Raw genomic sequence first — 22,059 nt, 5'->3', positions numbered from 1 at the left:
TGAGTTGTTCTGAGGCTCCTATGTGTGTGTTCTGTGATATGATTTTGGAGTCTTTGATAGAGACATTGGCAAGCATAGTTAACTAGAGCCCTATGACCATACCCCCCCACACACACAATTACACACAAACCCTAATGTTAAAATTGTCCATGAGCATGCTTTTGTGAGCCCTCTAGGTTTCTCTATTCCTTTGTCAAGATGTAAGACAGAGAAATGATTTGAAAATAAGATACAATCTTTACTGTAGGTGATAAAATAAAATATCAGATACATGAATATAAAAACAGGACAGATATGAACAAGTTGTTGTTGATGATGACAGACACCTGGGGCAGGAGGCCAAATGGGCACGAGGTATTCAGGAGATAGAAGAAGAAGCCTGCTGGGTTGGCAACACCATCCAGTAAAGTTAAATGGGATTGCAAAGAATGTGGTTTCCTTAGCCACACAGAGGAACTGATGTCCTTACAAAGCTAATGTTTGACCCATTGGAATAAAACTATCTGTGTGGCATTGCAACAGTAGGAACATTTTAGGAATGTGTGCAGGCGATGTCCTGACACAAATGGAGACCATCCTAAGGACAGAGTTGAGAACCCTTCTCTTGTGTAGGAGACCAAGCACAGCGGTGTGAGGGTGGACTATGTGAAAAGTTGCTGTGTGGGAATTTTGGAGTGATCATTCATTGGGAATACAGCTCCCTCGTGTTTCCACCCATGATGTCCCTGTCAGTACTAATTGCAAAGAATTCATTCCTGGGGTAAGCTCAGTGGGGTGTCAGACAGGAAGAGAAAGACTCCTGTTTTTAAGGATATATTTTATATCATCAGTGCAAAACATTTCTGATCTCCTAACCTCAGGGAATTTGACTTTCCCATGATGCCCCAACAGCTGAGCGCTGGGCTCTGATTTTGAAATGCACACTAACATAATCATATTCTGCAGTAGGGAGGCAACTGAAATACGTATGGCTGAGTTCATTTATAATTCAAACCTAAGAAAATAAGCATACTGTGTTGGGAGAGGTGTTCCTCCAGAGCTGTGCCTCTGCAAAAGAGTGGCTGTCTTCCCGCTGTTTATGACTTGCCTGGCTCTATTTTTTCAGCATAATATTTTTTATTGGTTCTTTGGGAATTTCATATCATGCACCCTGGTCACACTTACTTCCCAATCCTTCCCTCACCCTTGTGATTTCCCTCCCCAACAAAAAAGAAAAAGAAAAAAAAAAGAAAGAAGTCCAATTTATGATGTGTATATACTCACTGGAGTGTGGTCAAATTCTCAGTGGCCTGCCCTTTAAAGGGAACTGGGTCTTCCCCACTCTGCACCCGGGCCAGAAGCCCTCAACTATGGAGAACTACACTTCAGCATCCTTACCGCTCTTTTTATTGCCTGGTTCTTTGAGGGGCAAAGTTCTTTTCTAAAGACAGACAGACAATCATGTTCATCACAGATGGAGGTTTTTACCTGATAAGAAATCAATAGTTCTCTGTCTCTCTGTCTCTCTGTCTCTCTGTTCTCTCTCTCTCTGTCTGTCTCTCTCTTTCTCTCTCTCTCTCTCCTTCTCCTCCTTCTCCTCTTCCTCCTCCTCCTCGTCTTTCTCCTCCTCCTCCTCTCTCTTTCTCTGCTAAGTCTCTCAACTTCTGAAAGTACTTGATAAGAAATACTAACAGCCCAAGACTTTGGCACTGGCAGCTGTATGAGCATCCCTTCATTCTGGAAGGTTGCCAGGATAGAACAATAATTCTTTCACATTTTTGGTGGCACTGGAATTTTTTATAAGCCTCCAACACTATCGTCAAGACATAATGAATCCACGAAAGAGAATAAGACAGAATAAATGAGAGAGATGAAGTGCTTTCCACATTTTATTGTATAATAATAGAAGGGAAATGCTACCTCGGAAAGCCGAAGAGATGGCTCAGTCAGCAAGGTCCCTGCCCTGTGTACATGAAGACCTGAGTCTACAGCACCTACATAAGAAGCCAGGTGCTAGGGATATGAGCTGTAATCCCATTGCTGGGCAGGCAGATGGAAGAGGGTCCCTGGGGCTTGGTGACTGGCAGTCTAGCTGAATTGGTGAACTCCAATCTCCAAATGGGAGATTCTATCTAAGAAAAAAAGAAAGAGTCAAGAGCAATTGAGTAGGACACCAGATGTTGATCTCTGGACTACACATACACACACACACACACACACACACACACACACACACACACGCAAACAAAAACACTCAAACCAACAACAAAACACACATACACAAATGTTGAACTGTATCAAATTACTGACACTTTCAAAGCAAAAGCCAGCATTCAGGAGACCATGGGAGGAGTCTTTCAAGAATCAATATTTAATTAGTGATGAAAGTCACATGTCTCAGTGTGCCACTTTGACGGGAGGGGTATATCAGCAATCTCAAGATCCTGAACACTGGCCTTTGAAAGTGTCAATAATTTGATATAGCTCAACATGAATGAATGCATGCATGCACGCATACACACACACACACACACACACACACACACACACACACACACACACACGGAACCCAGAGATCAACATCTGGTGTTCTCTTCAATTGTTCTCATCTTATTTACTTATTTATTTTTTTAGACATACTCTCCTATTGAAAATGGAGCACACCAATTCAGCTAGACTGTCAGTGTATGCAAGGGAGGAATGGATAGTGAAGTGTTTTGTTTTTTGTTTATTTGATTCTGTGGCTTTTGAGGTGTCTTTGGTTATAGACAACTGTAAGGATTTTGCGCGTGAATCCCTACCCTACTGCTTGCTTATACTTCTCCCACTTCCATCCCCTCACATCTTGACAACTCATGTCCTGTAATAATAGCTCTTGCATTAATAAGACCGTCTAACCTTTGAGGTCTTAACTTTGTGTTCCACCACCCAATCATTCACTCACTAGACACCTAAGACATCTCCTTATTCGCTATAAGTGTTTTTCTCATAGGAATTTCCACCACCAAACATTACTAACCTAAGATGGCAAGGATTCTTTTCTTCATTTTTCTTTATTAAGAAATTTTCTACTCACTCCACATACTATCCACAGATTCCCCCCTCCTCCCTCCTCCCACCCCCCAGCCCTCTTTCCCAAGCCACCCTGCATCCCCACATGTGAGGGATGGATGGCAAGGATTTTAGGAACAAGGGCAAGCCTAGCCTGTGACTACCTGGGAGGAGTAGCTGCAGAAGGCACCAGGGAGCCTTTTAAGAAGAATAATGAGCACCAAAGTCTGGAAGTGCTTAAGAGTTTACTGCTGTTCCTGCCTGTTTGCTCTGAGCATTAGCTTTCAAAGGACAAATGCCTCTGTCACATTAACAAATGCCTTGGCAACATTAACACTACTTTACCAATGCAATTTATGGTAATAGAGCAACTCAATGGTAGAGAAAGGGGAGGCATTTGTCATCATTTAACTCCTACATTTGATTTGAAAAGTGACAGTATGTTTATTGGCCAAGTGCTAGTACCCCGACTGGCTGAGAATGCCTTTGACTGCATATGGAAGTCCCTAGCTTATGGGACTGTTGAAATCATATTCCCCAAATCAATGCCTTCCAAACCTGACTGCACATTACAGTCTCCTGGGAAGCGTAAGCCACACTACAAAGTAATTATATCAGAACCTTTGGGAGCACGGTCAGCCTGTCGATGTTTTTAAAGCTCCCAGTTGATTGTACTGGCCAACCACAGATGTGACCGGACACTTAAATCACCAGATCCAGAGGTGGTAGGACCTTACAGCTAATAGTACCCAAGCCTGTAAGCATAGGACTCAGGCATTCTTGGTTGAATGCCATGAAGTTTGGTTGACCACATCTGTTTAACAAGCACAGGGCTTCAGACCATTTTGGGGAAAACTGAGTCTTTCTTCCCAACAGCCTAAAATACTCTTCTGACACTTATTGAGTGCTTGAGATGTTTTGTGCATTGCTGGAGATGCTTCAGATGTATCTCAGTCCTCACACTGTCCCTACTGCACAACTGTTGAATTAGGAATAGGTTTATCCTAGGAGTGAGATCATAGAGAAAAAGAAAGGATAAGTATTTCCCAAGAGTACTCAACTGGGACTTGAACCCACCACACTATGTTCTCTGAGAGTTCCTGTTTCACGTCTTCCCCATGAAAAGAGAGACAGTGAAGACATGTTTTATCTGATACATACTCTCTGAACACTGTACTCAAGTGGACAGTACTCTATGATGTTCAGGCACATCTTCTCCCATTTGTACCTCAGTCGGTAGCAGGCCTACATATTGGCTGTCAGAAAAATGACTTAAAAGCAATTGCTTTAAAATAATAATTCTTGGCAGATGGCCTGTGGTACTTATCTCGTTGGATAGCAGCTTAATTATTTAGCTTGTATATTAAAAATTTTAAGAGTACTTCTTTGGCCCAAGGACTAAAGTATGTTATTCTTGAAGAGTTTGTAAAGATTGCCTTATCTCCCTTTTTATTGATATCTATTTTTATTTTGTGTGTATGGGTGTTTTGCCTGCAAGTATGTCTGCACCACGTGCATGAGGTACCTGAGGAGGCCAGAAGAGGGCATAAGATTCCACTGGGACTGGAGTTGCAGAGAGTTGTGAGCGGTCATGTGGTTGCTGGGAATGGAACCCAGGTCTTCTGCAAGAGCAGCCAGTGCTCTTAACCACTGAGCCGTCTCTCCAGGCCCTGTCCTTCTGTTTCAGGTTTCTATTGTGATTCCATTACAATCACAAAACATATTGCTTCTATTTCAATTCTTTTAAAACTGTGGTTTGTTCTGTGGCCCCTGTTACGTTTCTAAGAGTGTCTGAAGATGTGTGTTTTATGCTGTTAGAGTGACATATTCTCCAACTGTTGATTAGAGCTTGTTCGTTGATTGAACTGTTCAATCTTCTGAGTTCTTCCTGACATTGTGTGTGATGTGTCTGTTAGTTGCTGAAAGAGTGAGTGAAATCCCCAGATATTATTGTAGATCTGTATATTCTTTCAGCCGTAAGTTTTCATTTTATGTATTTTGAGGTTTGATCACTTGTCTTCCCAAACTGATCTTTCCATCATTTTATAACATTTGTTTTGGCATTGTCTCTATATTAATATTCTTTGTTCTAAACTTGCTTTGTAATAAATACTGTTTTCTGATGTTTCTCTCTTCATCACTTTCCCCACAAACATTCCTGTGCCACTAAATGTGAAGTGAATTCCTTATAGACAACCTGTTATCACAATGTTTTATTTTTTTATCCACTGTGCCATTGTTTGCGTCTGAGCATGTGTAGGTACATGTGTTTATATATATGGCATGCATGTAATGGTTGTGGAGGCACCAGCTTGCCCTTGCTTACTGATTTTCAAGTCCACCTTATTTTTTTGAGACAGGGTCTCTGACTCACCTGGAACTTGCCAAGTAAGTACAGGCTGACTGGTAAGTCCCAGGGATCCTCCAGCTGTTTTACCAGCCTCGGGATTATAAGTTCTTCCATGACCAGCTTTTCCATATGGGTTCGGAGGATTTAATTCTGTTCCTCCTGCTTGAATGGCAAGCACTTAATAGACTCAGCTCTCTCCATAATATAACCCCTTTCCTTTTAATTTGTACCTGTAAGTATATCTTAAGATAATTATTGATATATTAGAATTTGTTTCCTGGATTAGCTAGATACAGAATGGATGTACATTTTCATTGGCAATCTATATTCTCTGACAAATATATGGTATGTAAGCATGTTATGCTCAGAACTATTCTTTTATATTCTTTTATATTATGTTATATCATATCATATTTATCATATTTATATATTATATTATATTATATTTATTATACCTGAAAACTGAAGCTCTAAAGTTATGTCAACATTATAACATAATTTCATTCTTAAACCAAGGGGTTAAAATAAATATAGCTATCAATGAGAACTTGACCAAGGAGCTGTCTCTGTTGTTGACAGTGTAGCCAAAATACAAGTTTAACATCATCTACTTGAAAACTTTTCTAGGCTAAGTTAATTGTGGCCATGTGCAACTGCATGGGATTTTGTTGTCTCAGCCAAATACTTCTTGCTGTGTTTGTGGATTTAGAAGTTTTTATTCTGAGGGAAGTGAAGGTCCTACCAAGATACTCCCACTGTCCAGCTCCATGTGGAGGTTGTGTGGTCTCAAGTTCTGTAGTATGTCATAAGAGTTTATCAATGAAACAGAGTGCACAGTCCCTGGTGCCTTATGATATTAACATACTGTCAGAGCTTGCATTTTCAGGTGCAATGTAACCCGGCAGTTCTGAGAATAGCATGCTTACCTGTCACAAGTTTGTCATAGAATGTAATAAAAGCAAAACCTCTATCCACCAGAAATTACCAGGCACTCATGCCCTAGCAATAATGGCTACATTACAGACTGTACCAGAATTTAATGGTTTAATATCACCACTCTGTGGGACAAGGAATTCAGAAAAGACAGATGAGGGTCACATGCCCCTGCCCCCTCTGTCTAGAAAGCTTAGAAAGCTGGGAGGGGATTTGACATCTAGGGGGTAAAATCATCTGAACCACTGTTTTCTCCCAGATCTGGGCACTTGAACTGTGGGGACACAAAGATCAGCAGTGTCTGCATGTGATTTTTCCATGTCTTATGCCTTTATTCGCTAAGATATCCTAGGGCTATTGGAACCTGTTCCATAGCATTCCGGGATCCCAGAGAAGACTGTCCAGCAAAGAAAGTGGGCACTGCATCACTTCACTTTTCTCCCTGCTCAAAGCACAGCCCGATCTCAGGGAACAGCAAAGACAGAAATCTTTTCTGATGAGCATTTTTTCTAAGGATCTGGAGGTCATGACTCATTTAAGGAAAAAAACTAGGAAATATACTTGCTTCCTATAAAGATTCAGTATCATCGAATCCTATGGGTTCACTTAAGTTTGAGAAAATAAATCCTTTTATTAAATTATCATCTGAAAACTGAAGCTGTGTTCTGTTGGCATCTTATGAAATTCTTTTGATGCTCAGGGTACTATGGAGTCATGTCATGCTAGTCAAATGGCTGTGGAGATTTTGTAGAAGTAATAACTGTTATACCCCAAAGTTGCAATACTCTTCATGCTTGTTGCCATGTCATGAGTACTGAAAGTTACTATTGTTTAATTCCTATGCTGTACAGATGGGGAAACTGAGGCTTTTGGGATAGATTTTGCCCACAGTCACAGAACAAGTAAATAATGAAATGGAATTTCAAACTCAGGCATCTCTTTGCCCCAGGCCAGCATGGCTCTGTAGGAAACTTCTTTGGCCTTGTCACTTTCTGACTTGCCATCACACAAATTAGCGTGACGAAAACATAGCTTGGCATCCTGAGTGGACATTTTATGTTCAATAAGAAAACCCCTTTTACATGATAAAACTTCCATTTACCAGTATTTTAAATTGTTTCCAGCTATGCTTTTTAACTCTAAAGGAAACGTGATTTTTATTTCATTCTTGTGCTTTGTATTTTCCCATTGAATCAGTGTGTGTGTGTGTGTGTGTGTGTGTGTGTGTGTGTGTGTCTACATCTGTGTGTCTGTATGTTTGTGCAGAGTGTGAGAGAGGGAATGAAAATGTGAACATATTTGAGTTTGCAAGAACCTGGAGGAAAGTGTGGCTCAGGACGCAGACTTCTGACAAAACATTAACCTCCAGGGAAGCTACTTAAGGCCTTGTATGCTGATTAGAACTTATCTGTCTTAGTCACTGTTCTGTTGCTGTGGAGAGATGCCATGACCACGGCAACTCTTATGGAAGAAAGCATTTAATTGGGACTGCCTTACAATTTCAGAGGTTTAGTCCAATATCACCATGGCAGGAAACATGGCAGCATGCAGGCAGACATGGTGCTGGAGAAGGAGCTGAGAGTCCTACATCTGGATCAATAGGCAGCAGGAAGAGGGTGACATTGGGCCTGGCTTGAGCATCTGAAACCTCAACCCCCACCCCTAGTGACACACCTCCTGCACTGGGGCCATACCTCCTAATCCTTTGAAACAAGTGCCACTTCCTGCTGACTGAATAGCCAATTATATAATCCCATGGAGGCCCTTCTTGTTCAAACTACCACAGTACTTTTATCAGCTTAACATTTACATTGTTATAAGTTATATTTTAGTTATAGTAGTTGTCAAAAATAAACAAATAAAACACCTAAAGTAATATCAAATAAAGCCAGCAACTCCTATGGTAGCAAATGGTAAGATCTCTCCTGTGGTCCGGTCCTCACAAGTTTTCTGTGAACTAGAACCTTCCAGGCTTCTCAATTCCATATCTTACTACATAGGAATATACCTCATTCCACTTCTTGGCTTACTGGACTCCCATGGTTTCCTGAATGTTATTTATGTGTCTTCTGTACTCTCATATTTTCTGATCATCCTATGTCAAGATGTTATGCTGTACAACTCAACCTTCTTAATTCAGTTCAGACATTTCCCTTTCTGGATGAACTTCCAGAATACTTTCCATCAGGGCTTTGGCGTTCTCTCAGAGTCCTCAGCCCCCACTGCAGTGACAACTAAGGGATTGTGAGGAGTTAGTTGGTTAACGAAGAAACTCTAGTCATCACCATCTTATCTTCACCTAGCGGCCTGTGAATTTAGAATATTTTCAAAAAATGATAACTTATCCCAATTGTATTTAAAAGCCACCAGTGTTTGAGTTATAGCTTTCTCTACATTAGAAAGTGGGTATTTGAGGAAGTGTAGAGGCAACCAGTTCTACCAGTAAGCTTTGCCCAGTGATTTTCTAAATTGGTATGGACATCAGTTTCTCTGCTCATGTGTGACACTGAAGCCAATAGAGACAGCACCTCCTTGTACTTGCTCATAATTCTGCTACATGGGACCATTACTGTTGTGTGTAATAATGACTAGTTATTCTTTTTTATTTTCTAGCCCCAAACACTCATATGTTATCAGTTTGGAATTAAAATGGTGGTTCCCAAAAGACAGTGTCCTACCCTGTGATAGTTGGAATGAAAATGACCCACTGTTGGGGAAGCAGGTGAGAGAAACAGAGCTTACCCTGCCCTCCTCGTCTGCCATGAGGTGGCATAAGTGAGGAAAAGATGCTCTCCCCCTCTGCCCCATGCTACCTGTGGCAGGCAAGAGATCTGGCCCCGGCCACAACAGTGAGAGAACTAACCCTGCTGTATACCAGCTGTACTACACAAGAGAGCAGGTCCTGCACCTCATCTGGGAAGCACACTAGAGCTGTTCCTGTTGTTAGGGATGCAGGGGAACCAGTCCTGAGGGTATGAGAGCAGAAGAGATACCCCCACTGCCCCCTCATATACTCCCTGCAGCAATCAGTAGAAAGGTGCCTGCACCTTGCCTGGGCAAAAGAGTAGAGCTGGCCCTGGTGGTATGAGTGAGTGGACCTGGGGCATCGGATCTCAGGGCCTAAGAGCAGGAGGACTGGCCCTGCTCCTTGCTATAGGCTGCATTGGGTGAGCTAACCAAGGCGTGTTGGAGAGCTCATCTGGGTAGTGAAGATGAGGGAAAGCCAGCAAGCTGACCAACCCAGCTATCACCCAGGCCCAGAACAAGGGCTATGAGTTACCCCACCCCAATATCCACCAAATCTATGGACTGTTGGAGCATGTGGAGGAGGTGACCCTACAGATCCAAACAGCAGGATCTCATGACACAGGACAACAATAGGATATCCCCAGTGAGAACCCATTATCAGCGTTGCAGCAGCCAGACCAATGACTCATGGCAATGAACACTTGCAAGTAAAATGAATGGACCAAAGGGTAGACTGTGTGTCACAATGGACCACCATACAGCTTCCACAAGACTCTTTTTCCTTTTTGTTGTTCTTGTTTTTGGGATTTGTGTGTGTGTGTGTGTGTGTGTGTGTGTGTGTGTGTGTGTGTGAGAGAGAGAGAGAGAGAGAGAGAGAGAGAGAGAGAACGTGTGTGTGTGTGTGTGTTGTTTGTTTTGTTTTGTTGTTTGTCTTTTCTTTTAACTTTGGTTGTGTTTTTGGGGGGAGGTTGGCAAGGACAGAGGGCATATGCAAGGGAACTGGGAGAGAAGTGGGATCAAAATGAGTGATGTGAAATTCACAAAGAATGAATAAAAGTACAAAGAAAAATCAACAAATACTAGGAAAAACACCTAGGTCTACAATGGCAACTTTTGAAAGTATCAGTAATTGGGTTCTGCCTTCAAGACCATTTAATGCCAGTGCAGTGAGCAGACTCGTTTTTTCTGAAGTCTTGGCCTGTGTAACTAAAAGCAATCAGCTGTTCAATGACTAATAGCACAGATTGAATTGACACAATGGTAATAGCAATGACACTTACCTTGGGAGTGCTAACATCGCTGAGTGCTGCTTATCCACCAGATACACATATTTTACACACACTGATTTGATCTTGACAGCATCTCTTAGAAAAATGAAATATTACTACTAACCATATCTGAAAGACAAATAAATATTGATTTCCAGGAATCAATAATACATTATCTTACTTTTCAAAGATCAATTTTAGGGCTGGCTTTCTGATATACTTTAGAGAGCTAGTTAGCTTTTTGAAGCGTTGTAATTTTCTCTAGTCTTAAAAGTCAGTTTCAATGAGAAAGAACAGAACAGCATTAAAAATCATTATTTTTATGGTAAAGTTGATCTACTTGGAAGAGCTGAACCATAGCATGGCTTTTCAATTCATAATCGTATGTCCATCCATCTATGAATGCATCGTGTATAACCTTGATTAAGTTATGTATTTAAATGCTTCAAAGGCCTCTATTTACCCACATGTAACCAGAAAAATCTTATTTATTTGAAAACTACTTTAAAAATTAAGAGAGCACCTGTGAACATGGTTGGAAAGGCAGGTATGAATTGGAGTAAATGTAAATCTCAGTTAAGACATGCACCTGCTATTTTGGTAGCAAGTTGGTTTGCTGTGGATATCACTCTGTATAAATAAAGTGCTGATTGGCTAGGCAGGAAGGATAGGGTAGGTGGGACAAGGAAGAGGAAAAGGCTGGAAACAGGAAGGCTGAGAGGGGACACTGCCAGCCGCTGCCATGAGAAGCAACATGTAAAGATACCTGTAAGCCACAAGCCATGTGGCAAAGTATAGACTAACAGAAATGAGCTAAATATAAGAGTAAGAGCTAGATAATGGTAGGCCTGAGCTAATGGCCAAGCAATTTAAATAATATAAGTGTCTGTATGATTATTTTATACGTGGGTTGTGGGACCTCAGGGGCTTGGTGGAACCTGGAGAGAAGCTCTCCAACTACATTGGTTGGATAGAAAGAAATGTGTAGACAAAGTCAGCAGTTAGCCACAGACAACAGCTTGGCCTCACGTCTGTTGGGCTCTGATCCTTTAACTCTCACTTCTTCCTGCTCACATCTTAAGTTTTCTGCTTTTCCATAGCATTCTGAGTAGATGGTTGTTCTCTATTTTGAGAGAAAGCCTTGGCAGTTGTTCAGAAGCAAACCTTGCTAATGGCAGCTCTGGCTTCCCTTCCATGATTGTTTGGTCTGGAATCTCCAAAGATCTCTCCACTAGCTTTACCTCACCCCCCGACACCTGACTTCTTCAACTTCAATTTGTCTAGGTGCATATCCGTAACTTCTAATCACTGGATTCTTAAAATAAGGTCAGAGAAAGAACTGCCAGTTCTTCCTAAGAAACTGGAATTCTCAAATAAGGAGAATTGAAGGCAAAAAAGGGCCTTGGACAGCTTGTTGTCTGGGTCTGGGAAACTTACACATTGAGATAAAAATGTCCAGTTCCCAGTAAGGTTACATCCTCAGCCCTTGTCTCTGCTGGAACAGGTTGAAATTAAAATCTCAATGATCCTAACATCTTCAAGTAGACTCTTCCTCCATCCTTCCGTTAGTATCTCTGTCTTTGGTCACTTCTTACTGGCTTTTTCTGCATGTACACTTTGTGTCTTTCTTGTTCTTTAACTCTGCCCTTTCTTAGGCATCACTGCTCCTTCTGCAGCCCAGCCCCCACTGTGTTCCTCCAGTCACTTGCTCTGTAGTGTATGATTCTGCCTCCCTCCATCGCTGCCCTATGGAGCTCCACCCTAAACAACGAGCACTGTCTCAGTGCTTTCTCTGCCACCTACTTTTTGCTACTGGAAGCCAGGCCCTGAAGGAGCTCAGGAGATGGCTCAATGGATAACAGCAAATGCACTGCAAGCAAAAAGACTGGAGATTGAGTGCCCAGCACCCATGTAAAAAGGTGGGCATGGCTTCCTATGCCTGTAACCCCAGCATCTGGGGGCGGAAGCAGGTGGTTCTCAGCAGCTTGCTAGATAGCCAGATTATGTAAACTTGTGAGCTTCTGTTACAGTAAAAGGCATGGCCTCCAGGAAACAAGGCAGCGAGTGACCCAGGGAAACACCTGGCATCCTGCTCTGGCCTTTGCATGGGTACTTGTACCTGAGTCACACATTAGAAGAAGAAAAAGGAGGAGGAGAAATGAAAGAAGTGAAGAAGGGAGGGAGGGAGGGAGGGAGAGGAAAGGAGAGAGGGGGCAGGGAGGGAGGGAGAGGGGAAGGACCCCTGAACTCCCACACTGACATCATTGTAGTCTTCTGATCTCCACCTGGGGTGTACCAATCTGATGTTTTGGAATGCCTTCCCTGCGTGCTTCCTCACCTTCATCTCCCATCTACACAGTCACCATCCCAATCTACCAGCAGAGCTCCTCTTAAGCCTGTAATTCCTTACTCTGTTGCTCCCAATGCTGGATCCCCATTCTTCATTCCTGCCCTCTTTAGGGGGGTCTAGACAAATTTGGTGTCTTTGCCATCCCTTTTCTGGATTGTGGATCCATCTGCCTCTTGGTTCCTCATTCCATCCATATGTCCTCGTTACGTACTCTTTGTTGCCTTCCACGTAAGAAATTGGCTCTCCATCTGTCTTTTTGTAAGTCCCTCTGCTTTCTGAACAAATGTATGTATTCCCACACTAGGCAAGCACATCTACTAGTCAAGCTTTCTACTCCATCCCTCTATGCAGCAAACCTTCACTGCCTTGTGGACACACAGGTCCAGCTCTGCTTTTTAAAGTGCTGGCCTTCGAGTAGGGGAACCAGTGATGAGCAGGCAGCTGGATTGGGCATGCCGATGGCTTGCAAGTGAAGGAGCTTGAATAATATGGAAGAGATGTTGGAGCAGCTGGGGCAGGGACCTGGAGGATGCAGAGTGTGAAATAGAGGCCTGGAGGATGCAGGGGATGAAATGGAGGCCTATCTGGTGAAGTGGCTGCTGAGTTGAGGCCTACATTAGAGGAAGAATCTAGCTAGGCTGGCACCTGGGGAAGATCTCAGACACCGAAGGAAGGGGACAAAGGTCCTGAGGTAAGAATAAACTTGACAGTTCCAAATGAAAGAAAAGCACTCATTTCCTCGCTGCTACTGTAATGCCCATCAGCATTCAGATTGACCCCAGGGGCACCCCACACACACTTCTCTGAAGCCACTATTGGTGTGGTCACTAACAAGCTACCTGCCCCCTTCCCTGGGCTGTTTGGATCCTCCTTCTACCAGACTTGAAGCAGTATTTGTACTTAACACTGGCTCTCTGACATTACTCTTCTGTCCCAGAGTCCTTCGGGCACTGAGACTTTTCAGTCCTCTGGTGCAGATCCATATACACTGTGTTTGAAGGTGTGTATAACCCACGTCTGTATCCTGGCTTCTCTGTCTGTCTGTCTGTCTGTATCTATTTTAAGTGACTAACAGTAATTTTGTGTATTAATGTCATATAATGTAATATTTTGATCTTTATACACATTATAGATTTAACAAAGATTGACATCTGAGTACCTGGTGTGTGTGTGTGTGTGTGTGTGTGTGTGTGTGTGTGTGTGTGTGTGTGTGTTAAGAATTAAAAATAAAAGCTATTTTAACTAATTTGAAATACATAGGATTGTTGCTCATGATCACCATAGAAAACAGCTGGTCATGAAAACGTCTCCATTCTGAGACTTGGTACTTTTAGACTCTACTTTCCCCTTTTGAATCCCTTCCTCACCTTCCAGACCCTGGTAATCACCATTCTCTTTGCCTCCTTTTAGGTTTTGGTTTGTTTGTTTGTTTTAGATTTCACATACAAGTGAGAATTCAATATTTGTCTTATAGTATTTGGCTGATTTTCCTCAGCAAAATTTCAACTCCATCCACATTATCACAAGTAGCATCGTATCTGCCTTTTAAAGACCAAAGGATGCTGAAGTTGCTTCCATGTCATGGATGTTAGGAACAGTGCTCTGGACATACTAAGCTCCTGCTTCATTGTCTAGTGGCTCTTTCTAGATTGTCTTACCCATACCCAGAGCTTTAATTTGTAGGGTGGGAATATGCAGATCAGTATCTCTACAGAAGTCTCCCTAGTGACTTCAAACCCACTTACTCAGCTGCTGAAGTCAGTATGGCCAATGCTTACCTGAGTTCCCCGCCTATAGCTGCAATTATGTTACATGTCTCCCTGACTCACCCCCAGTACCCCAGTAACCAGCCAAGTTTGTTTTCTGCCTCTTCCTTCCCTTATCTTATCTATGGCCACCGATTTGGGTAGGACCTTTACCATTTCCTGTTGTTCCTGATGATTCCTGATCTCATTTCCCGTCATCCATCCGTGTGATTGTCCTAAGACCGTTATCTCTCCCCTGTTAAAACAATAAACTGGGTTTATTGGGCAAAGCCATGCCTGTGAGGATGAGCAAGTGGGCATGTGTGGTGTGGCTTTCAGGGAGTCCCCAGCCTCGTCTTCCGCTTCTCTCTCACACCTGTATCCTTCTGCATCACACCTGTCAAACCTGCCTCCCCTACAGATGCTGGCTTGTGATTGTTTGTTTTGTTCTTTGCAATGCCTTCCTGTATGCTGCTATCTTCCTTCAGTTTTCCCTCTGATTTTAGTCTCAGCAAACACCCACTCAGTCTTCAGTTCTGGTAAAACACCTAAGCAAACTGCCCTCAACTTCCATCAGGTGGGGATGCATTTCTGTCTACACTCTGATGGCTCAGGCTGATTCAGTGATGTGCCTATTATATGGCTTATCTATTTTATCCGTGTGCTTTCTTCTCTAGTACATAAATTCAGAACCAGGATTCTTTCATCTGAAGTTTTATTCTCCCCCCCCCTCTCTCTCTCGGAGTGTGTGTGTGCTAGCTACATGTGTGCAGGTGCTATGGAGGCCAGAAGAGGGTATGTGAGCCTCTGGGGTTGGTGTTACAGATAGTTGTGAGCTATCTGATGTGAATACTGTAAACCCAGACCCTTGTACTTGCTTAGCAGCATCTCTTAGGATGTGGGGCAGCGTCAGTGAGCCCCCGCTTTCACTGAGCCTGGAAGGGAAACATGATGCTTTACATTGAAAACACTGGACTCTTAAATGCACCTTCAATGTCTCCTGTTTTCCAAGCAGGCTTATTGTGGTAGGACAAAGACAGTTGCTAGTGCTTCTGAGGAAATGAGAGCGAACTTCAGCTAAGCGAGGCTCCCAGAAAGTCTGGGGAGAGTAAGAACTCACCTACTTCAATCTATGACACAACCAAACGCACTATGGAGAAATTGGAAAAGGTGAATTTTATGAGGTCTAGAAATGACATATCATCTAAGTGGAATTGTTTGGATAACTGAGGTAGCAAATGAGGGAATATTATCATTTTAGAGTGAAATCTCTGCACTTGGCTGATTTTCTCCCTGAGCAGAACAGGTAGCATGTGTTCCTCTAGAGGTGGAGAGAAGCAGGTGTATAGTCTTTTAAGGCAATTTACAGAAGTGGCTTCTATAAAATGGGAAAGCACTGAACACATGTATAATTTTTAAAATGTCATGTTCTGTCTTGTCCTCTGTTGACAGTTCATCTGTCTCTGTTTTCTCATGCGTGTACTGGTCTTCCTCCCCTGAAGTCGGCCCTCTGTAGCCACAGCCTCAGCACCTGTGCATTGAACCAAACTTGGATTGAAACTACTCAAGAATGATCACAGCTTTACTGAGCATGTACAGACTTTTTCATGTCACTGGTCCCTCTTTGGAGGATTATGAGCAACCAAAATGATCTAAAGCATACAGGTTATATGTAAATTTTATGCTATTTAATATAAGGGATTTGAGCCTCCTCCTCTGTTTTGGTACCCTAGTGGGATCCTAGAATGCCTTTGTAGATACTGAGGGATGACTATATAGTCTTCTCTTCTTAGTGGAAAATCTTTTCCCTTATAAAAGTCATGCTTTTCAACACCCACTACCTCAGTGTTTCACAGGCTGGAGTGCAGATTATTTAGTAACTGTCAAAAGTATATGGAAAGTGAAGAAAAAGCTGTGTATACAAGGGTCACCCGTGAGTATGGAAGCTAAGTACAGAAGCTTTCTCTGCCCTCTGTGCTCTTTATTCTGACTACCAGACAGCAATTTCCCATGATCCTGATTCTGCTAGTCTAGTTGTCAGTGTTAGATGTGAACAGTAACTCCAGGGAGTCAGGACCATGAGCCAGGTAACCAGTAACAAATGGGTCCTTGAGACAAAGATGGCTTCTCTGGGTCTCATATGTCTGGACCAGTTGATATCCACACCCCCTTTTTTTCTCAAGTCCTGAGAAAGTGGTTTAGTGAAGCAAAGTTTAAGGACTGTGAGAAAAAAAGAAAGTCTGGGGGATGAAGGATCACTCTAGATTGAGAATGTGGTAGAAAATTCCCCCGGGAGAAGGTGAGGTTAGAAAGACTAAAAGGTAGATACAATGCTAGTGAAACTTGTGTGCCTGTGACAAAGCATAGGAGCCTTTCAGAAAGCAGTATGGTGGAAACTCACAGACCATTAAATTGGTCAGGATCAACTTCTAATTATGTAGTTCAGTAATGCTAAGGATATTCACGTAACCTGTCAGCCATCACCATCACCCATCTCCAGAAGAGTTCTATCTTCCCAAATAAAAACCTTGGGCTTATGGATGTAGCTAAATGTTCGATTGCTTTCCCAGCATATATAAGGCCCTGAGTTCAATGCCTAGTGGTACAAAAAACAAACAAACAAAACCCACAACCATATCTGTAAGCCAGTAACTCCACATTTCTCCCCCTCCGGTCTCCCGGTCACCACCATTCTGCTTTCTGTTTCTTGTTTTGACTGTTTGGGTGCCTTATAAAAGTGAATCATGCAGCATTTCTCACTGCGTGACTTGCATACTTCACCTAACACAGTGCTCTCAAAATCTACCTTTGTAGGACACATCAAATTACATTCCGTTTTCATATTGAATACTATCCCATCATGTGCATATACCACATTTTGTTTATCCATCTGCCAATGGAGAGTTGCATTGTCTCTCTTAGCTGTTCTGAACCATATGGCTGCAAACATATACCTATCTCTTTTGAGGGATTTCCAAATGCTTTTGAACAGCAGCTGCACCATTTTACATCCTCACTGAGAATGTACAAGGCTTCCTTCTAGGTTCTCCATGGGGGTAAGTGGTTATGTCTTCAATCTAAATCAGATTGACAGTAGCTCAGACTGCACCTGAGGCAGTGACAAATGTGACAACAAATTGTTTTCAGACTTTGGGTCTTGAAGCCAGGATAAGGCACTGGTGCTTATTGGGCAGGTTTTGGCAAGCTGGTGAGGCAAGGACAAAATGCAACAGTACCATAGACAGCTTAAGAACCAAAGGCTGCAGGTAACGTGAACTGAGACCTGCTGGCCTGGACATTGGTCAGCATTTGATTACAGCCAACTATCTAGGTTAAAGATTTAGTTCTAGGTGGGTGTCCTGGGTTCCAAGTGGGAAAGCTCGGAAGGTACGGATGAAGGCCGAGAGAGTGGATGGGATTCTTGAGAATGAAGAAGGTGTTTTGCTGGTGAGAGGTGTGAGGAACTCTGCACGGGCTCAGCCAGCCATTCAACATTGGCATCTTAAGTATATGCATGTAGAGTGATAGTAAGAAGTGGTACACCCCGACCCTTCGTCATTTTGATTTCCAAGGTGACTATAGCACAAGGAGATGGGAGAGAACCACTTAGCCAGGTGATTATCGGTCTAATAAGGAATCGGCTTTGCAGCGGGGCTGGGAGTGTGGCTGGATGGTAGACTACTGCTTACTCTGCATTGATGAGTCATGGGTTCCCTTCCCATGATGGAGGAAAGGGGCAGGGGAAGAGAAGGGGAGCACAGGCAGATGTGGAGCTGTTTCCTTCACAGGGAGCATCCTCTTGCTGTGGGTTACAGAGCTGGGCCCTGAGTGAGAAAAACATTCAGATGTTTGCATGGAGGGTGACACCCAAACCCATAGTAAGGAATGGACTGTAGGCACCAGAGGGGTGTCTAAACAAGATCCAAGCTGGAGCTACAAAAGTCTTATTTTTGTGCTTAATTTGCATAATAATAAAACGACAGTATTATGACAGCCCACAACAAGTATATCTTTTATCTAGAATGATTGGCACCAGACATGGTTCAGATTTTGTAGAATTGTAGATCTTGGCATATTTGCAGACATTTTACCACCTAGACTAGAAAATACTAAATCTAAAATGGTTTAAAATGGAGAACTTATGAGCAGTATTTATACTTAAGTTTCACATTTTTAGTTCTCCAATTAAGAATGCCCAACTTGTATAACAAAGGTGTTTGTGTGGCCCTTGGTTCTGTGTTGGCTATGTGTCCTGCTAAAAACACCCCTGCCGCTTGGTGTTCCCGACCCCTTTCTCTCTGGTCCATTGTGTTTGATTACTGAAGATTCCACAGAGCAAGGGCTCCAGTAGGTGTTGACCTCTGAGTTAACATAAGGCAGACTATAGTGCCTTCTCATGCAGCTGTGCAAGGGAATGTGCTTGGTGATGATGGCTGGGTAGCAAGTGTGAATCCCAGTTCAGTGGATCTCAGATTAAGGAAGGTTTTAAATAACTTATTTTTAAAATAAATATAGCTAAGGGGTCTAAAATCAGGTTTGAAAGCTGTAAGTGTGGTGATCTAAGCATGGGCAACCACCCCTGTCTTTTTAATATGAGTTCTGGTGACCAAACACAGTTCCTCTTGCAAGCAATATAGTAGCTTATAGGATCCCTGCTGCCCTGTATGTTTTTATCAGCAAGTTAAACTGAAAACAGCCTTTCTCAGGTCTATGACTGGGTGCTGAATCTATACTGCAGACATCAATAACAAAAGCATTTGTTGCTGGGCAGTGGTAGCACATGCCTTTAATCTCAGCACTCTGGAGGCAGAACCAGGCGGATCTCTGAGAATTCAAGGCCAGCCTGGTCTACAGAGCAAGATCCAGGACAGGCACCAAAGCTACACAAAGAAACACAGAAGAAGAAGGAGGAGGAAGAGGAAGAGGGGGGAGGAAGAGAAGGAGAAGAAGAAGCATTTGTCAAGGCTCAGCCACCAACCACAAGGGCTGTTCAAGTGTGTAGATATACCTCTGTGACAACTGGACTCCTGTGTGACTCAGCAGAGCCTCATTTGGGCTGTATGAAGATGCTGCAGTCTAACCCAGTGCTGTAGACATCATTAGAGTCCTCTTTCCTTACTTGGGACTAATTGCCTAAAAAAAAAAAATTAACAGACTTTGAAGGCATGATTTGATGTTTCCAAAGAAGTCCTTAGAGCCTCCAAAGGAATAAATCTCTTCCTCTCTTCTTTGATTGGCTAAAGAAGGATCCTGAGTTCTTCACCAACAGTTGCTCAGCTATTCTCCCAGCATCCCTCACATTGCCGGTAGCAGAGCAGGATGTCCCACTGTGGTACCCTAGGAAGCAGCAAAGGCCTCAGAAGTCACCTGCAGTCACCCTTGCTCACTGCCAGTACACTGTGCCTTTTGAATTTTAATCAGGCCCATTGGATGACTACAACAAATGAGAACACATTGAAAATTCACAGACTCTTCTACACCTCAGAGAGATCTAAACTTTGGATGAAATTGAAGAGGCTGCAAGACCGGAGCTCCAGGATGAAAAAGTTCCCCAAAGTCAGAACACAAAGAAGAGACCTAGGCAATGTGTGTAGGGAAGATGTGTGTTTCCTACAGAAAAAAAATACAAAGAGGGAGCATGAGGAAGAAAAGGGAAATGGCTTGTGAGATGCACTTGAGAGCCGTAACTCACTGTGAGTCAGCCAGAATGTCCCCTTGGAGATTTACTTCTGTAGCTAATCAGAGACGAGGAGGTACATTGTCAGCTAATGTGGGGCTTAAGAATAAAACAAAGATGTGGAGTGGGAAATACGGTGTAAGTCAAAGATAAAAGCTTTTCTCCTAATTGGTTGGATGTTACTAACTTTTGCCTACTTTTAAGAAAACATCCTCAATGCCAGGGGTCCTAGGGAAGAACATGGGCCTAGGGAGTTGTTTAGTTTTTAGATGTGGCGGTTCTGTCACGTGGGCCTTAGTGAGCATCCTCCTGAGAGCTGGGTGAGATGGTAAGGCTGCATCTTCAACCTGACAGGTGACACTCAGTGGCGTGAGACACAGCACAGATCGAAGGCAACATAAATAAACTCTGTTTCTCTTCCTTCCCAATATACCATGTTTCATCAGCCCTGACAGAAGAAGGGAGAGTAAAGAGGAGGGAAACATACATATACACTTTACTATGTGCCAAGCACTGTGGGGACCTGTTGGTAAATACTCCAGCATTTGGTGATGGTGGTGCTAGAGGATGAACCCAGGACATGGCACACGCTAAGCAAGCTTTCTATCACTGAGGCACATCAGTGATTCACTAAATGATGAAGGTTGGCCTTGAACTCATTCTGTAGTCCAGGCAAGACTTCAACTTGTGATCTTCCTGAACCAGCCTCCAGATTATGCCACTAAGATACAGTTTATTCTGTGAGGTAAATGAGGTATGGGAAGATGAAATAGTTTTCCAAAGTTACCATGGAGCCAGAATTTTAACATAGGTTTTTGGCCTTGAACACACATATTCCGAGGTTCTTAATCACACTGCTTAGAGGCAGGACAATGTGTGCCTGCCATCACACTGGATATTTTACGTGTTGTCTTAATGTTTCTGGAAGCTTTGTGGTGGGAGAGGCACATGTTTATATCCTGATTTTCTTCCAAGATGCCCTATAAATCACTATAGTTGTTTCATCGGAAATGAATATAATTGCAAAGAGATAATTTTAGTGTAAAGTTTTAAATTAAACAGTAATGTTCATATTATAATGCTATTATAAAATATATGAAATAGCAGCAAAGAACACATCCTAATCTATATTATATCAGACTTATTCTACATTTCTAATAGTCTTTTTTCAATGATCCTAAATATATAAATAGTTTTGTGTCTAATATTACAAACATTCCCTGTGGCTTTATGAGGGTTTCATAACTTATTGATGGGGGTTTTTGACTATTAATTATATTTCAAGATTTCTAATCACAGAATGTGGAGATCTAATGTTAATTTTAAAGGCATTTGTGGTTAGATCTTGGTTATAGAAAAATCCTGAACAGCCACAGCTCACTTTTCTGAAACCATCTCTCCTTGTTCTGCCTCGCAGGCATCTACCGGACAGAAAGGGATAAAGGCACTCTGTATGAGCTCACCTTCAAAGGGGACCACGAACATGAATTCCAACGACTTGTCCTATTTCGACCCTTTGGCCCCATCATGAAAGTGAAAAAGGAAAAACTCAACATGGCCAACACGCTTATCAACGTTATCGTGCCCCTAGCGAGGAGAGTGGACAAGTTCCGGCACTTCATGCAGAACTTCAGGTGCGTGTGTTTGCAGGGAGCCCTGCTCCTTTCCTGTCATGGCCTTCATTTCCTTCCAGGTGCAAAGGTTCCTTTTCCTCTCTTCCACCCTGGTTTCTTCATGAAATTTGCCGCTTGTATTTGCCTTTCCCTAAAGCAATTAGAAAAGCCTTGCTTTAGTGCATTTTCCTTAGAAGGAAAGTCTAGGAAGGATGGGCTACAACAGCGCTGCATGTCACCTTCATCTTGACTTGATAAACCATCACTGCACAAAGTCACCTTCATCCTGACTTGATGAACCATCACTGCACAAAGTCACCTTCATCCTGACTTGATGAACCATCA

General features: G+C 42.7%; 1 protein-coding gene across 1 annotated transcript in view; it reads left to right on the top strand.

Moving 5' to 3' along the window:
- The window catches only part of Csgalnact1 (chondroitin sulfate N-acetylgalactosaminyltransferase 1), a 148,621-nt gene that overhangs the window by 83,554 nt on the left and 43,008 nt on the right, over positions 1 to 22,059 (top strand). Inside the window, exon 3 of the mRNA XM_036166651.1 lies at positions 21,519 to 21,735. Coding sequence (XP_036022544.1) covers positions 21,519 to 21,735 — 217 coding nt within the window. The remainder of the gene's footprint in view (positions 1 to 21,518; positions 21,736 to 22,059) is intronic.

The sequence above is a fragment of the Onychomys torridus genome, chromosome 17 (assembly GCF_903995425.1).
Source record: "Onychomys torridus chromosome 17, mOncTor1.1, whole genome shotgun sequence".
In the NCBI taxonomy this organism is placed as follows: Eukaryota; Metazoa; Chordata; class Mammalia; order Rodentia; family Cricetidae; genus Onychomys; species Onychomys torridus.
Note: the sequence above shows the minus strand (reverse complement) of the source record. Positions and strands in the feature narration are given on the sequence as shown.